This window comes from Hyaena hyaena, unplaced genomic scaffold (assembly GCF_003009895.1).
Source record: "Hyaena hyaena isolate Hyena2069 unplaced genomic scaffold, ASM300989v1 scaffold_29, whole genome shotgun sequence".
Taxonomy (NCBI): domain Eukaryota; kingdom Metazoa; phylum Chordata; class Mammalia; order Carnivora; family Hyaenidae; genus Hyaena; species Hyaena hyaena.
In genome coordinates, this window is record NW_024080661.1 from 1,808,893 (window position 1) to 1,826,075 (window position 17,183).

At 49.9% G+C, this 17,183-nt stretch overlaps 1 protein-coding gene across 3 annotated transcripts in view; it reads right to left on the bottom strand.

The window, feature by feature from the left end:
- Positions 1-783: 783 nt before the first annotated feature.
- Positions 784-17,183, bottom strand: part of SOCS7 (suppressor of cytokine signaling 7) — a 34,587-nt gene continuing 18,187 nt past the window's right edge. For 2 of the 3 annotated variants that reach the window (XM_039227771.1, XM_039227774.1), the window contains 3 exons: positions 10,457-10,592; positions 9,896-10,046; positions 784-6,514 (listed from right to left, as the gene is read on the bottom strand). In XM_039227771.1, coding sequence (XP_039083702.1) covers positions 9,926-10,046; positions 10,457-10,592 — 257 coding nt within the window. In that variant the 3' untranslated portion in view covers positions 784-6,514; positions 9,896-9,925. Of the gene's footprint in view, positions 6,515-9,895; positions 10,047-10,288; positions 10,364-10,456; positions 10,593-17,183 lie in introns of those variants that run through there. The other variant, XM_039227772.1, reaches the window with a different exon arrangement.

Here is a 17,183-nt window from a genome sequence, read left to right on the forward strand (position 1 = left end):
AATGGGGAATTCATGCTATCATAGAACGGCTGTCAGAATTGAGACACCGTTTCCTCCTAACACGACCCGTGACTGGGGCAAGTGGGGGTTCCCAGACTCCCCCATGAGGCACTTCTAACCAGTCCTATGAAAACACAACTCCGAACTGGGCTTCAACTCACAGGCTTCCTGCTCTCAAGATGCAGAGAAATCGCAGAAACTTCCCCTCGATGTGCCAAGGTGGCACAGTGGCCCTGAGTGGGGCACTTAGAGAGGGATTAGGAGGGAAAGTGAAAATGGGAGTTTCCAATGGCTCCAAGTACGCGTGTGTCCATCAGAGAAACATTCTGTTCCTTTTCTCTCCAAAGAGCGCAGCTCAAGAGAGATGGGGCTGGAAAAGCACGAGGGATGCAGGTTAAACTCTCGAGAAACCTTGACTGCCAGCCTGGAGAAAGACACTGGGACTGACCGCCAGGGGAAACATGAACTCTCCCTAGCAACAGCCCTGCACCACTGCTCAGCAACCAAAAGGCCACGGGCACTTGGCCCCAGAAAACGCTCTGGAATTCTCCTGCACGTGCTAGGGAAGGAAAAAGCAGCATTGAGCGATGGCCATCGGTCTGGGGAAATTTCCAACATCGCTAGTTCTGACAAGACCAGTTTGGGATCCGTGCGGCTCGGCTGGTACCATGGAGGGCCCCCATCGCCAGCGGTGGGTCATGTGAGCCTACGGGGCTGGGGGTGGTGTAAGGAGGCACCGGAGACAGCAGAAAGATCGACAGACGCGAACCCAAATCACACGAAGTAATTTCTAAACATTTTTATTTCAAATCTCTTTTCACCCCTCCCCAAAAGGACATGGGTCAGTACAGCAATCATAAAAAGGAGATACAAACACAAGAGTCAAATGTCTCCCGCACTGACACTTACAAAAACTGGGAGTTGTACATGGGGTTTCCAAACAGGACCTGCAGCAGCTACTAACATCCCTTTATAAGAGTCAAACATGCCTATTAATACAGTATATACAGACACCCCGTTCTGGAACTAATCTACAGGGACATCCCAACACCCACCCGTCTATCCCCAGAAAAATACCAAAACACACCCAAAGTGCATTTGTTTATATCAAAACATCTTTCCCTTTTCCCACCCCACCCGCAGACCCTCCCGCCCATTTAAGATTGGCCTGCAAGTCTGTTTTAACCATTTAGTAATTTTTTATCGCTTATGAAAATAAATTATACAGCAACTATTTTAATAAATTAAGCACAAAAAGGGGGAGGAGAGGAGGACAACTAAAGGGGGAAGACAAAAGCCAGGCCACGCTTTGGCTTGGAGGAGGGCAGGGGTGGCAAACAGGACAGGGTGGTTGCAGGGATGCGGCTCCCCTTCTAGGAAAACTGGCAACCACCCTGTGCCCAGAATGACACCCCTCTTCATGGAGTTTCTTAAAAACAACCAAAAACTGTACAGCGGTGGCTGTGCCACAGGCAGCACCAGCGCGGGCGCTCCGACGACCGGCCTGCCCACAGCGCGGTGCCTGGATCATGTTTGTCCCTCGGGAGAGGCTCTGGGCCGAACGGCGAGGGGCAGGTCCCTGTTCAAGGGAGCACCAGGGATGGAGTTACCCAGACCGGCCTTCCTGCCCCACCCGGGCTGGGCGGGCAGTGAGTGAGCATCCCGGCTTCAGGGCAAGAGTGTCCTAAGTTCTCCCCACACTCTCTCCCCAGGAGCCCCGGCTGCAGTCCAGCTGCAACCAGACATTCCGCGTCTTCCCGCCACGGCCGGGCTGCTTTTCACCTGCCCCTTCATGCCTCCTGGCGCTGGGGAGGGAGCGGGGAGGGCGGCTCCAGGTACCCTCTAACCAAGATGAGATGAAATGAGCATGAAGGCAAGTCACAGACTCCGCGTGCAGGGCTGGCTTCCCAGAGGTAGACGGGAGGGGAAGGGAGGGGAGAAGGGGTACAGGGGACGGCACGGGAAGCGGGGAGCAACTGGGCCAGCACCTCCCAGGAAGGGCAAGAAGCGATGGAAAGGACAAAGACAGTATGGAATCTGTATGTAAAGAAAGGTCTTTCCCTGGCAGATTAGACGATAGTTTAAATACAATTCCTTACTCGGTGTTTCTAACTGCAGCACCTGAGTCCGCAGTGCCTCCGTCTCTACGGTCCACACCCCACTCACTCCTCCTGATGCTCGCTCTCCAGCTTCTCAAGGCCCCCGTCCTTTTGTGCAGAGCACGAAGGCTCTGATGGCAAAACAGGATAGGTCAATGGGGACAGGCAGACTCGGCTTTGCCTTCTTGAGCTTTCTTTGAGGCCCACTAATCCTACAGCTATCACGGGGGGAGGGAGCCACGCTTTGCTTTCTTTCTTTTTTTTTTTTTTCTTTTTTTTCTTTTTTAATAAAAAAGATTTTACTCCCCAGGAGCAAATAAATCATTTTGAACTACTGATAAACACTGCTGCAGTGAAAAGAAAGATGGCTACATGTATGCAATAGCACAGATTCAGTGTAAGAACAGCTGTGTTGACAATCAGAGATAAAAAATCATTTATCCATTCCCCCTTTCCCACAAACCAAACCAAGAGGATTCCCATAGGGAAAATGTCTAACTCAAAAGCTCCTCCCTTAGGGACAGGGGGCGTGTCATTCTCTTAAACGTGATAAACAAATGGCAGGTCTCCCCACAATGGAGGTGCTCTCAACACCCCAACTGGTGGCAAGACCTCGGCAAATGAAGACACACGCACGGACACAAGTGTGCGCGTGGACACAGACAGACAGACACACACACACACACAGACTCTCAGACCTCCTACCTGCCGCCCTGGCACCTGGTCCTCCAACCTCAGGGCTCGAGGCCAAGGAGGAGGCAGCAGCAGAAGGGTCTAACCTGAGGGAAAAGCCCCTCCACCCCCATTTCCTGCTGGGACCCAAGGGCTTGGAGCAGCCTGGGGCTGAAAAGGCGGGCACCCCAGGGCAGCCAGCTCGCCTCCAGGCTCTCACATCCAAGCACCGTCCCGGGATGTGCACCGTGTGTTTGCAGCGGTCCCCACGTCACTCCCTACCTTGGTGAGAGCCGACACCATCAGCCCCAGGGAAAGGAAGGACAGGAGGAGCGGAAACCAAGGTGCTGAGCTCCCCGCCGAGCCTCTCCTCTCTGGAGCCTGCGCGCTGCCATCAGCAGCTCGCATTCACTAGATCTAGGCACCGGCTGGCCTGGCTGACAGGCGGGGGCCACCGCCAATGGTCCCAGACTCCCAGCTGTCACCCACTTACCTAGTCCTCCCGGCAAAGCCCACCCTCCTCACTCTGTGTTCCTGCCACAGCATGCGAATTTCAAGTAACAGCAGATTGTAGCAGTAGTTGTCACTAGCTCACGGCGGTTCATACCTGTCCTGAGGAAGGTGACAGTAGGTCAACCACTAACAAGTAAGGGTCACATGATCAAGGACCCATCCACAACTTAGAAATCAATGGTGGGTCCCTAGAGGTGAGAACCTTTTCCAGTTTGTGACTTTAAGATATAACCATCAGAAAGGAAGGAGTTCCGTCTGTGGACTGCCTTCCAAGGAGCACAACACAGAGCTTGCAAAGGACGAGTGCGCCCAGCCTGGAGCGACGAGGGGACGTGCTGGTAACAGGCCAGCCGCTCCTGCTCCCTCTCTGCTCTCTGACCAGGCCAGTCCCTCAGCCGGCCGCCCCACTCCCGCCTCTTCCTCCCCCTCGTCTCCTGATGGAGTTCGTCTCCTCTGCTGAGGAGGAAGCGGCTACAGCCTGGGCGGTGACTGGCGCAGGAACATGTCATGGACACAGGTACACACTACCCTTTCACAGGAGAAGGAAGGATGGTGGTGAGGCTGGGTCATGCCTCCTCAGCTGGTATGGTTCTAGACCTGACACTCTGAATCCTCCCGTGGAAACCCCTGGCACCACAAGGGGGAGCACCCAGACTGCACAGAGGGCGGTGAGGCCGCTGGCCGTGGGCAGGAAAGAGCTGACTTCCAGCTTTGGGTTCTGCTTCCCCATCACAAGCCCTCAGGACTCAGATCTGCCTGATGCTCGGAAGTTTCCGTGTAAACCGAGAAAGGAGAGATCGTTGCGGCCGCGCTGGCCTGGGACTGCCCACCGCTCGGCACACACCCAGCAGATTCCCACGTCCATGCTTCCATTCATGTGTTTCCTGCCTCACCGTCCTCCCCTCGCCCAGGACCCAGCGCCTGGCTACCACAGAGCTCTCCCAGACCACCTGGTCTACCCTGATCGCACCCATTTGAATTTCTTTCAAGATAGCACTTGATTCTTCTGCCCCACCGAGTCATTCTCCAATAGCTTCGTGGACGGCAGTCACTTAAAAGCTCCCTTAGGCCACACATCACATCTTTCCCCTCTTGTGTTTTCCACACTATCTAGCCCAGAGCCAGGCAAACACACTAAGACACACTAAAAAAAAAAAAAAAAATTTAAATGATGGGTGGATGAAATGGTATACATATTAAAAAAAAAATCCCAAAGAGATGCACATCAGCCACTCAAGGATCCCAACGGATTCCAGATATAAGCTCTACTGTTGGGTGGTACTTTCTGCAAGATGGCGAGCTAATCTGCACCCGCAAAGAGGCAAGACTCAAAGATGAGCCAATTTCTGGGATCACGATCTTAACTGGTGGGTAATCCTACTACGGACTCCAAGAAGAGAAGAGGGACCTCATGACAAAACAAAGCTGGGCTGTGTCTATACTACAAGCTCACTTCGTGGGCCACCCCCTTACCCACAGGGAACAACGCAAGTATCCCTCCCTTTTCCACTACAAGGAGGAAGACTGGCCATTCCATGCAAGACGTAAGGCAGAAGGCCAACACTTCTAGATGAGACAGTCCTATAAATTACCAAGACACCGGGGCCTCACCCCCAAACCATCAGGAAACCACAAACCCAACAACATTATCATGAGATGAGGCAGATATAAGCACAGGGAAACCAAAAAAGGCAGTCTAATGGAATATTACTATAAAGAGCGCTAAAGACCAAAACAGCTCAATTTTCTCATCTTAATAGCAAACGTCTCCCCAGAGTAACTCTATAGAAAAGCAAACTCATAATATCGTTATGATTTGACAATGGCCTGCTTCGGGGGAAAAAACCAAAGACCACTGGAAAGCACTGGAGTTCTTCTCCCTCCTCCTCCTCCTCCACTTCCACCTGGAAAGTGGGCAACTCCCAAATCAGCATCTGTCACACTTCCCAATGAAGGGGAGGCGGGGGGAGGGGAGCGGGGGCGGTGGCAAACAGGATCTGACTCACGAAAATGCTTGGGTTGCTAGAAAAGACACAGGCAAATAAAAAAGCTCTTACTACCTCCCATCCCAGAAGTGGGACAACAGTGATAAACCTAAATCCATGAGATGTAATGCTCTCCTCTCTGATTCAAAAACGTCCAGTTAAGGCTGAAACACTGGAGAGCTTCTTCTCGAAAGAGCACAAGTACAAAGCTTCACTTCTCACCATCCTCCCTGTTCCCTCTCTCACTAGCTGACAGACATACAGAGGGAAGTACCACTGACTCCTACGTCATGGGTACAGCTTGCCATTGAGAATCTGGAAGTACGCTCCATTAACTTGAGCAGCTCATGACTAGAGCTCTCAATGGCTCAGGTGATGAGAAAATCTGTTGCCTTGACAGCTGGCACAGGCAACAGGAACGACTTTACCACGATCCGGGTGAAAAGTACAGTCATCTCCAGGGGAGGGGTGGAGGGTGGCGGGTGGAGGAAGAATGGGACTGGCTTGAGGTCACAGAACTCAGCAATTCAGTAAGACAAAATGAGCACAGCTTCTATGAGAGGTGATTCTGAAATCAGGTTCCTAAACCTTAAAAGGAAAGGATGTGAGGAGTCCCTACTTCCCCCTGCAGAGGCCCTTTGCCGGGTTTTGTTGGGTCGTCTTCTATTCGAGACCGCCCACCCTCCTTTCTTTCCTGCTCCTGCCGAGGCTACCCATGCTTCAGGGGAAGCAGATTCTCATCCCTCAGAAACTCCCAGCTTGATCTACACTCTGACTCCTCCTCTCTCCTTCTTCAAGGTCGATGGTGAGCATCGCACTCTGCCTTTGGCACCAGCTGAGTGACCGTCCCCGGCAATCCCTCCTCCTCTCCCGTCCCCTGGACCCGTCTCACCCTTGGTGCCACTTCCAGTCCGATGGGCACAAACCCCAGCTGCCTTTAAAGGAAGTTTTCCATACCGAGAAACGCAAATATCCGAAACAAAACTTCTAAAAAAAGGAACAGTGTTGAGACTTCTTCCAGTTTTCCAAGGAGTGCGTCCAGTTCCAGGATAGCGCAGGGGCTGGACATGAAGGGGGGCCCCGCTCGAGGAGCAGGGCTGTGTGCTTCTTCCAAGCCCCAGGGCGGCGAGGGGAGCCAGTGTCTGCGCAGAGGAGCTCTGCCCTTCCAGTTCCCTCCTCCTTCCTCACTCCCCTCCATGGCAGCTTCATTTGGTTCTTCAAAACTGGAGCTTGGCAACCAAATGCCTAGGTGAAAAAAGGAAAAACTCAGAGCAGCCCACTGGAGTGGAACCAAGATGGAGAGCAGCCCAGCCACGGGAGGGGAGAAGTACAGCTCAGGGGAGGCCTGGACAACCAATGGCTCCCACCAGCACGGCTGCCAGCTCAGGAAGCCGCAACGGCCTTTGCTGGGGACACCTGAGCGGCCTACGACTTGGATGCTCAAAAAAGGTCCTAAAATAACTAATAAACAGATTCTATCACATTGCCTAACTTCTCCCTCTCCTTTTCCCTTACCTTTTAATTTTCCACCCACATTTCCCCCACTCCTTTCCTGAGGCTTATCAGCTCCAGGGACTAGAAAGTAAACAAAAGAAAAAACTGAGCCCCTGGAGGAACCCCTGGTGAGCCCGGCTAGGAAAAAGCCAGGGGTCGCAGCCGCTGCTGGCTACTAAGGAGGACTGACGTATCATCACAAATGTCCACGCGGCTCCTGCCGTCTGACCTAAGGAGAGCACCGTTCCAGCTGCTCCTGTCTGACTCCGAGCACGCCGACGTGAAACTCCCCAGCAAGCACAGACCAAGTGGCCCATGCAGAACTCCCGAATTAAAATCAGCCTGACCCACAAGTAGTCACAGGGCCAAATTTCAGAAAACAGAGCTGTCTCCCTTCAGGAGCAGTGGTACTTCCCTTTTTCCAAGGGGCCCTAAGGTCTAAATCCGGAGGGGGTACGGCACGACGCTAACTCTCTGCCACGGGCAACAGTCCTCGTGTCACACCCAGCACAAGGACCCTGGGGGCTCAGGTCAATCCTTTGCCAATGCATGACTGCCCCCTCCCCCCCATACTCACAACAAATGGCTACCTCTGGCCTGCGCCGTATCAGATCAAGCCCCTTCCCATCTCAGGGCCTTTATGCTTATTGGACCCCTTGCTCAGAATGCTCTGCTCCCAGATCCTCTTCTGACTCCCTGATATTCAGATCTCAGCTGAAAAGCATACCTCCTCCCAGGGGCCTTTCCCGATCATCCAAACCTAAGTGCCATTCTTCCACCACTAATCACCAAACTCCACCAAGTTTTACTCCTCGTAACATGTACAGTCGACTGAAAGCAGCCTATTCACTTATTTACATGCTTGCTGTCTGTCTTTCCCTATGAGAACTGCAGCTCAGTGAGGTCAGGGCCATGGACTATCTCGCCCAGCACTCTCTTCTCAACCTACCCTGGGTACTTAACAAGTAGACAGAGAGCTGCTAAATGCATAAACAAATGGGGGGGGATCACTAACACCTCTGGAATACCATTCCACCTTCGGACCTCTCTGTTAAAACGGTTCTTCTAGGGGCGCCTGGGTGGCTCAGTCAGTTAAGCATCTGACTTCGGCTCAGGTCATGATCTCACGGTTTGTGAGTTCGAACCCCACATCGGGGTCTGTGCTGACAGCTTGGAGCGGGGAGACTGCTTCAGATTCTGTCTCCCTCTCTCTCTGTCGCTCCCCCGCTTGCACTCTGTCTCTCTCTCAAGAATAAACAAACATAAAAATTAAATTTAAAAAACCCAACAAACGGTTCTTCTAAAGTTGGACTGGAGTTTAACTCCTTGTAACTTACATCCACTGTGGCCCCTGTCCTGTCCCTGGAGCCACAGAGACTAAGCTCAACCACTCTTCCTTCGTATTTCTTTCAGCCAGCAAGCCCTTCTCAGCTCGAAGCTTCTCTGCTTCATGTCAACCACGTATTCCCCCATATGATGAAGTCTGGAGCCCTCCACCATCCTGAGCCCACCTCTGAAATGTGCTGTGAGGGTTCCTCCCGAGGCACAGCACCTACAGAGGTGGTGCCCTGACTAAAGGGTCCTAATGACCCCACCAGGGTGCCGCTGTGCAGGCGGGCCTCCCTGGTTCCCTCCTGCCTTCCCTTCCTAATCTCGCTTACAAAGCCACCAAGCAGAGAAACGCCCCCAGACATCAGAGCATTTTGATGTTGTAGGAGTCGCCTCCAAGAGCATACAACTTCGTACAATTGAAGACATGACAAGAGGCTGTACACCCAGGCCAGGACGCTTTCAGTTCAAGCTGTGCAGCCTCCCAGAGTAACCATTTCTTGATCTTTCTTCTTTCATTCCTTCTCCCCTTGTTAATCTTGACTAGCCCAGCCCACATGCTTTCCAACGGCACAGGCTCAGGGATGCCCAGAGGTAAGAGGAGACACACAGCTGGGTTCACCTTGGCCATGGCCCAGGAAAACCCGCCAGTTGTCACACTCTCCAGTTATAAAGGGAGCAGAGAGGGGCGCCTGGGTGGTTCAGTCGGCTAAGCGTCCGACTTCGGCTCAGGTCATGACCTCACGGTTCGTGGGTTCGAGCCCTACGTCGGGCTCTGTGCTGACAGCTAGCTCAGAGCCTGGAGCCTGTTTCAGATTCTGTATCTCCCTCTCTCTCTGACTCTCCCGTTCATGCTGTCTCTCTCAGGAATAAATTTAAAAAAAAAAAAGAGAGAGAGAGAGCAGAGAGCATGGGAAGATAAAGGCTCCCCTGGCTCGAAGGCTGTCACTCTGAAGGTTTCTCCCCTAGTCTGCTGTGTGTGGGAGATGGCACTGGGGAACAGAGAAGCTTGGTGCTTCAAGAGGACACTCTACACAAAGGGGCAAATGGGGGTTACTGGACCCAGACCACTGGAATGTGATATCTTGCATGTAATCCACACCACCCCAATCACATCTCTTTGGCAATTTTGTTCTCTACTCATCGCTACCTTTCAATGCTCATGTGAATGTAATTTAAAAGACTAATTAGCATTCATCTGCACAAACCAGTATTCCAAGATATTTTACGGGGAAAATAAATGAATAGAAATCAGTTAATGTAGGGAAAGGAGAATAGCCACTTAGAGAAATGAATTCCTTGGCTAATTCACTTATTCTTTTCAATAATTTACTTTTCAGGTCCTGATGGAAATCTAAGTAGAAGAGTGAGCTTTTTTCCCTTGCCCTCACATTCCAAGTCACGAGACATGGGAGTTCTCGCGGAAGGGTAAGCCTGCTGCAATTAAAGTCTTGTTTGCCTTCCCTTCGATGAAGCTTTCCTCCCCTCCAGCTTCCTGTCTTTCATGTCATTTGTGCAACAGCAGAGAGAATGGTCAAAGTATGAGAGAAGGCCGCACACTTAGCTACACTTGTGTGCCCTCCTCCTGATTTATATTCAGTGATTAGTGTGCATGTTGCTTGTCAAATACTCTTTAAGCCTCTCGCGTCTATCTGTTCTTCTCCCATTTGGCATATGTGCCCCCGTGGGGACTCCATCATCAGATCCGGTGACTCTGTGGGCAGATGTCTGAATCGGCAGTATACACATGGGGAGTGGTGGAAGGGGCAAGGCCCCCAGGACACTGAGACAGAGAGCTCATACCCTTGGTGGCGCCCAGCAGGGGGGCCCTTGCTACGTGGAGGGTTCGACCTCTTGCCTCTGTTTGGAAATGAGCTGCGCTTCCTTTAGAGACAGGTACACCTCTTCCTGAGGATCATAGTAGTAGAACTTTCGGATATAAGAGATCAGAGGTCTGTGAACACAAGAGGGATACAAATAAGGGGTTATTCACAAAGATCATAAACAAAAGACCACCTTTGTTCAATTCTTCCTTCTTCTTCAAGCCCTACACGGCTGAGACTACACAAAAAACTCTGTCGACCTAAGAAAATTCCCACTTTCTCACTTATGATAGTTCTGTCTCCCTCCCTCTTACCACCTCCACTCTACTCTTCGTAGCGCCTGCAGAAGGGAGGCTGACCCACAAGCACACACCTTCCTCCCTTCTGGCTGCCGGGTGACATTTGCAGAGCCGGGTGCTAAGACACGTGAGAAGTGAAAGGGCGATGCCTGTGAACACCGGCGGCGTGATCAACCGGAGGCCTCCCTAACAGTTACAACCAACCCTCTGTCCCCGCCCCGCCCCCGGAGACCCCTCTGTACTTAGGCAGTGGGAGATCCGGGATGTGATCTATCCGGACGAGCTGTCGGATTCGGAATCTGCAAAGGTGCTGGAGGGATTTGACATTGCTGAATCGAGACACCGGATACAGCAGCTGGACTGGCGTTGGCGGCAGACCTTCAGGAACAAAAACCAAGAGGCCCGTTCAGAGGGAACACCGCCGCTAACTATAACCGCCTCGGGAAGAGAATCCAGGGAAGGGAAGCGGGGCTGCTTTACAGTTCACATGTGTGTTCTGTGCAAAAGCTCCCTTCCACAAAGAACCTATTTCCATTGTCAGAAGTATTCCCACTGTGTTTCACTCAAGGGACTCTATTCGTCTCCACCAAGGGCCCCCCAAGCATTACTCTTAACAGCTGATAGTCCCGCTCTTCAGAATAGTCCGGTGAAAAGTGCCAAGCCAGAGACCCGACTTGGAGCCAGGTGGCCAATCCCAGGCCTGCGGCTCTCAGTGAAGGGCAAGGACCAAAGCATCCCTGAGAGCAACGGGAGACCCCTGTGCAGCACAGCCAGCAGCATCCTGAAGGGGATGACTCTGGCTGCTCAGAGGGGCCCCCAGCCAATTCCAGCTAAGAGGCTGGTAAGCGTAAGCGAAAGGCAACGGCTGGGATCAAAGTTTATAAGCCTCTCACTCCTGTCACTGACTTCAAGTCAGGACAAGCAGGTTGAACCACCTCTTATTTCCCACACAACCCCCACCTCCCCACCCTACCCCCACCTCCCTCTACCCTTCCTGCTCCTGAAATTTTAGCCTGGGTCCAGGAACAGGAAAAAAAAAAAAAAGATGATGCCTGGGGCGCCTGGGTGGCTCAGTCGGTTAAGCGTCCGACTTCAGCTCAGGTCACGATCTTGTGGTTCGTGGGTTCGAGCCCCACCTCGGGCTCTGTGCTGACAGCCAGCTCAGAGCCTGGAGCCTGCTTCAGATTCTGTGTCTCCTTCTCTCTCTGCCCCTCCCCCACTCACTCTAGGTCTCTGTCTCTCAAAATAAAATAAAGACATAAAAAAAATTAAAAAAAAAAAAAAAGATGATGCCTTTAAAAGAAAAGCAACTACAGTAGCTTGGGCAAGCTGGAGCTGGTACTCCTCAGTGCCAGAGTGCCTGCTGACTGATGCCAGCTGGGACCAAGGGGGGGGTCCCACACCCTGGTTTCATGAGCATCAGTAGGCTTAGTACAGGGGGATGCCAGCACCCCTCCAGAATGGCAGGGACACTGACACTGGTTCAAGGGAGTAAAGAATACTCTGGTTTCAATACACAAAGGGGCCGCGGAAGGTAAATAAGTAAATTGCTCTCAGAAAGCTCAGCTTCAAAATCTTTGAAAGAATTCTTTTCTCAGTCACCGTCCCATCAAAAGAAATTCTGTAGACACAACTTGCTGGAAAATAACATGTCTACTGTTTTTGGAGTTTAATTTCAAACCGTTTTTAAATTTTGTTTGAATTCATGAGAAGAAAAAATTAAAGCTTGTGGACTATCTCCCAAAGCCTTTTCACGGTCATTGATAATGGACTTTCTAAAAAAGAAAAAAGTCAGAATACATATTATACTGTTCCTACATGGGGCACCTGGGTGGCTCATCGGTTGAGGGCTCAGGTCCTGATATCATGGTTCATGAGCTTGAGCCCAATGTCCGGTTTTGTGCTGACAGAGCGGAGCCTGTTTGGGATTCTCTCCCTCCCTCTTTTTCTGCCCTGCCCCCCTCCTTCTCTCTCTCTCTCAACTAAACAGGGGCGCCTGGGTGGCTCAGTCAGTTAAGCGTCTGACTTCAGCTCAGGTCATGATCTCACAGTCAGTGAGTTTGAGCTCTGTATCAGGTTCTGTGCTGACAGCTCAGAGCCTGGAGCCTGCTTCAGACTCTGTTTCTACCTCTCTCTCTGCGCCTCCCCCGATTATACACTGTCTCTCAAAAATGAACAAGTGTTTAAAAAACAAAAACTAAACATTATACATTTTTTAATACATATTATACTGTTACTAAACAAATAAACTTATCTTAAAAACATTTAGGGGCACCTGGGTGGCTCAGTCAGTTAAGCGTCCAACTTCGGCTCAGGTCCTGATCTCACGGTGCGGAGCCTCCTTGGGATTCTCTCACTCCCTCTCTCTGCCCTTCCCCTGCTCAGGCTCTCTCAAAATAATAAACAAATAAATAACTAAAAATATTTAATTAAAAAAAAAAAGCACTTAACTCGGGGTGCCTGGGTAGCTCAGTCAGTTAAGTGTTGGACTCCTGACTTTCGTTCAGGTCATGATCTCATGGTTTGCAACTTTGAGTGCCACGTCATTGGGCTCTGTGCTGATTGGGCTCACGGCCTGCTTGGGATTCTCTGCCTCCTTCCCTCTGTGCCCCTACCCCACTTGTTCTCTCTCTTAAAATCAACAAACATTAAAACAAAAATTTTTTTAATATTTAACTTGGGTGCCTGCGTGGCTCAGTCAGTTAGGCACCCAACTTCAGCTCAGGGGGTCCCAGCCCCACATCAGGCTCCACTGTCAGCACAGAGCCAGCTTGGGGCTGTCTGTCCCCCTGTCTCTCTGCCCCTCCCCCTCTGGCACACGCTGTCAAAAATAAACATTAAAAAAAACCTAACTCACTTAGTCATTAAAACTATACTTTGAGGCAGATATCACTATTACCCCCATTTCACCTATGATGAAACTGAGGCCTGTTGGACTTAGAGAACTTACTCATGGCACAGAACCAACAAAGAGAGCTTGTCACAAACATCTGCTGTGTCTGAGAAAGTGGTGAACCCACAGAACCTCAAAGGAAGGTTCTCCAGGAGTCTCCCCAGAGCAACTGGCCCTCTGCTGTCTGATGGGGGCGCTGTCCAGGGCGGCCCCAGCACTTTGATTGGTGACCAGCCCCTGTCAGTCTTCCCCCTGCCCCTACCCCTGCCTTCCTGGGCTCATTTTCTGAAGCACTGTAGGCCTCCCCCACCCACATGGTTGTCTTCTTCTCATACACACTATTAAAAAAAAATCACATGGAATTCTCTCTTGAATATATTTAAACTCAAGTGGTTTTAAAATGGTATTGGGTTCAAAGGCCTCTTTGAATTTACCTTCTCTTACATTTTAAAAATATTCTTGGGGCGCCTGGGTGGCTTAGTCGGTTAAGCGTCCGACTTTCGCTTAGGTCATGATCTCGCGGTTTGTGGGTTCGAGCCCCGCGTCGGGCTCTGTGCTGACTGCCAGCTCAGAGCCTGGAGCCTGTTTCAGTCTGTCACTCCCTCTCTCTCTCTGACCCTCCCCTGCTCACGCTGTCTCTCTCTCTCCTAGAAATAAATAAAACATTAAAAAAAAAATTTTTTAAATAAAAAATAAAAAATAAAAATATTCTTTAGTGAATTAAACTATGGCAAACAGAAAGCTTTTAGGGGTGGGTTGTAATAATGCTAAATTCAACATGATGTTTCAGAGATAAAGGTAAATTATGTATCTAATTATTTATTCCCAAAGACACAGTACTACCAGACTAGTGCTTAAAGCAACCAGGATAATAAGCAGCGAAAAATTATGATTGTTTGCCTACTTGAATGGCCACCGACACTTGCCTATTTGTTACTTTTAGCCTTAGGTTCACAAATAGCAATTTGAGACCTGTTCATTCTCTGATATCCCTGGTGTCAAGGTGACCATTTACTGTTTGCCCCTAAACACAGCAAACAACTGGAGCTCTCGCATCCAGAGCCTGTTAAGGGAAGAGGTTAGAAATGGAAATAAATCCAAGACAAGCCAGCAGTTCAGGTGAAAGGGAAAGGGCAAGATGGAACAGTGATCATCAAGGGACTTCTGGTCCCTCATACCAGGGGTCCTGGGCACCAATCCAGTTTCCAACCACTTCATTATTTTCTCTCCCCCTCTCCCCCTGCCACAAGGACCAGGATGGAGTGACAAATCTCTTCCAAGTCTGAGCACCCCAACACATAGGTCTTTCTGCCAAACCAAACTGTTCCCTGAAGACCAGAATTATCCAGCTGAAAATGTCAACAGTACTGACTTAAGAAACCCTGAGACGGGCACCTGGGTGGCTCAGTCAGTTAAGCGGCCAACTTCGGCTCAGGTCATGATTTTGCGGTTCATGACTTCGAGCCCCACACCGGGATCCCCGCTTTGGGACCTGTCTCTGCCTCTCTGTCTCTCTCTCTCTCTGCCTCCCCTGCATGGATGTGCTCACTCCCTCACTCTCTCAAAAATAAACATTTTTTAAAAAAAGGAAAAAGAAACCATGGGATACAGACCTGTCACTGAACAAATAAATATAAGATTAATGATGGTTACAGAAGAGAGACCAATTGCCTTCGAGTTGTATAATTCAAAGTTCGATTAAAAAAAATGAAAGGTAGCAGTACCTGGGTGGCTCAGTCGGTTAGGCATCTGATGCTTGATTTCAGCCCAGGTCATTATCTCACAGTTTGTATGTTCAAGCCCCGCAACTGGGCTCTATGCTGACAGTGTGGAGCCTGCTTGGGATTCTCTCTCTGCCTCTCTCTCTATCACTCCCCCACTCACACAGTTTCTTTCTCAAAATAAATAAACTTAAAAAAATTAAAAACAAACAAACAAAAGGTACTGGGGTGCCTGGCTGGCTCAGTCGGTAGTATGTGACTCTTGATCTCAGAGCTGTAAGTTCAAGCCCTACACTGGGTATAGAGATTACTTAAAAATAAAATCTTAATGGGGTGCCTGGCTGGCTCAGTTGGTTAAGCATCTAACTCCTGATTTTGTCTCAGGTCATGATCTCAAAGTTGGGAGATCGAGCCCCATGTTGGGCTCTGTGCTGACAGCATGGAGCCTATTTGGGCTTCTCTCTCTCCCTCTCTGTCTCACTTCCACTCACTTGCTCATGTGTGCTCTCTCTCAAAATAAACATTTAAAAATAAAATAAGGGGCACCTGCATGCCTCAGTTAAACATCCAGCTCTTGATTTTGGCTCAGGTTGTGATCTCATTGTTCATGAGTTCAAGCCCTGAGCTGGGCTCTGTGTTGGTAGCATGGAGCCTGCTTGGGATTCTGTCTCCCTCTCTCTATCCCTCCCTGCTCATGTTGACTTTCTCTCAAAAATAAATAAACATGTAAAATAAAATCTCAAAAAAAAAAAAGAAAAAAGTATTTTCTTTTCATGTACTTCACAGATGACGAAGATTCTCCCAAATAAGATATGTTCACTTTAAGTTTGGCTCTAACAGCATCAGGAGTTCTGTGTTAATCCAATCACATTCTCTCTCTGAGACTGCTGCCTGGTGGTATTAGGCATTTGGTTTATAACTGTGGAATGGACCGGACTGAAATGCAAACAGTGACCTCAGATATGTGGCAACCATGCTCCACTGCTAAAAGATAAGGGGAAGGCAACATCAGACGCCATCATTTTTATTTTTACTAAGGGTCCCTCCCCTGATGTCAATTATTACATTTGTTCTAATCAATTTCCTTCCTTCTGCTCCTTACTTGCCATCATCCAGACCTTTCCCATTAGTCCTAGCTTTATGATTCTTATGACCCCTAGCATCCCTTTATTACCTGTCTGCATGCCCTATTAGTGCAGCCTGCTCTAGTACTGAGCTGGAAAAACTTGACTTTGAATCCTGGCTCTGCAATTCACTGTACGGAAGGAAGGAAGGAAGGAAGGAAGGAAGGAAGGAAGGAAGGAAGGAAGGAAGGAAGGAAAAGGGAGGTAAGGGAGAAGGGATACTGTAGTATCCCTTTAAAGGATTTTGTAAGGGTTGGGGTGCCTGGGTGGCTCAGTCACTTGAGTGTCTGACTTCAGCTCAGGTCATGATCTCACTGCTCTTGAGTTCAAGCCCTGTGTCAGGCTCTGAGCTGTCAGCACAGGAGCCTGCTTCGGATTCTGTCTCCCCCCCTCTCTCTGCCCCTCCTCCGCTCATGTTCTCTCTCTCTCTCTCTCAAAAATTAAATAAACATTAAAAAAAATGTTTAAATTAAATTTGTAATAAATAAAGGATTTTGTCAGGGTTAAATGAAATAATACCTGGCTCCTTGCAGCATTCAGTTATCATCATCCCAAAGTCTCAACAAGTAGGCCCCTTTTATTTATTTATTTTTTAAATATTTTTATTTATTTCTAGGAGAGAGAGAGAGAGAGAGAGAGAGAGACAGCATGAGCAGGGGAGGGTCAGGGAGAGAGGGAGCCACAGACTGAAACAGGCTCCAGGCTCCGAGCTGGCAGTCAGCACAGAGCCCGACGCGGGGCTCGAACCCATGAACCGCGAGATCATGACCTAAGCGAAAGTCGGATGCTTAACCGACTAAGCCACCCAGGCGCCCCAAGTAGGCCCCTTTTAAAAACTATGGAGTTAAGGGGCACCCAGGTGGCTCAGTCGATTAAGCGTCCAATTTCAGCTCAGGTCATGATCTCACCATCCGTGAGTTCAAGCCCCGCAGCAGGCTCTGTGCTGACGACTCAGAGCCTGGAGCCTGCTTCAGATTCTGTCTCTTTCTCTCTCTGCCCCTCCCCCGCTCACGCTCTGTCTCTCTCTGCCTCTCAAAATTGAATAAACATTAAAAAAAAAACAAAAACACTACAGAGTTAAAATACCTGGTGCCAGGTGAGAAAGCTCAACCCAAATGCTACTGACTCCTTCTTCTTCACACCGAGTCCCTCACAGAATCAATCTCACAGAAATCCTAGACCTTATGACAGCAAAGCAGGGCAGCAAACAATGGTAAAGGAGGACACTGGC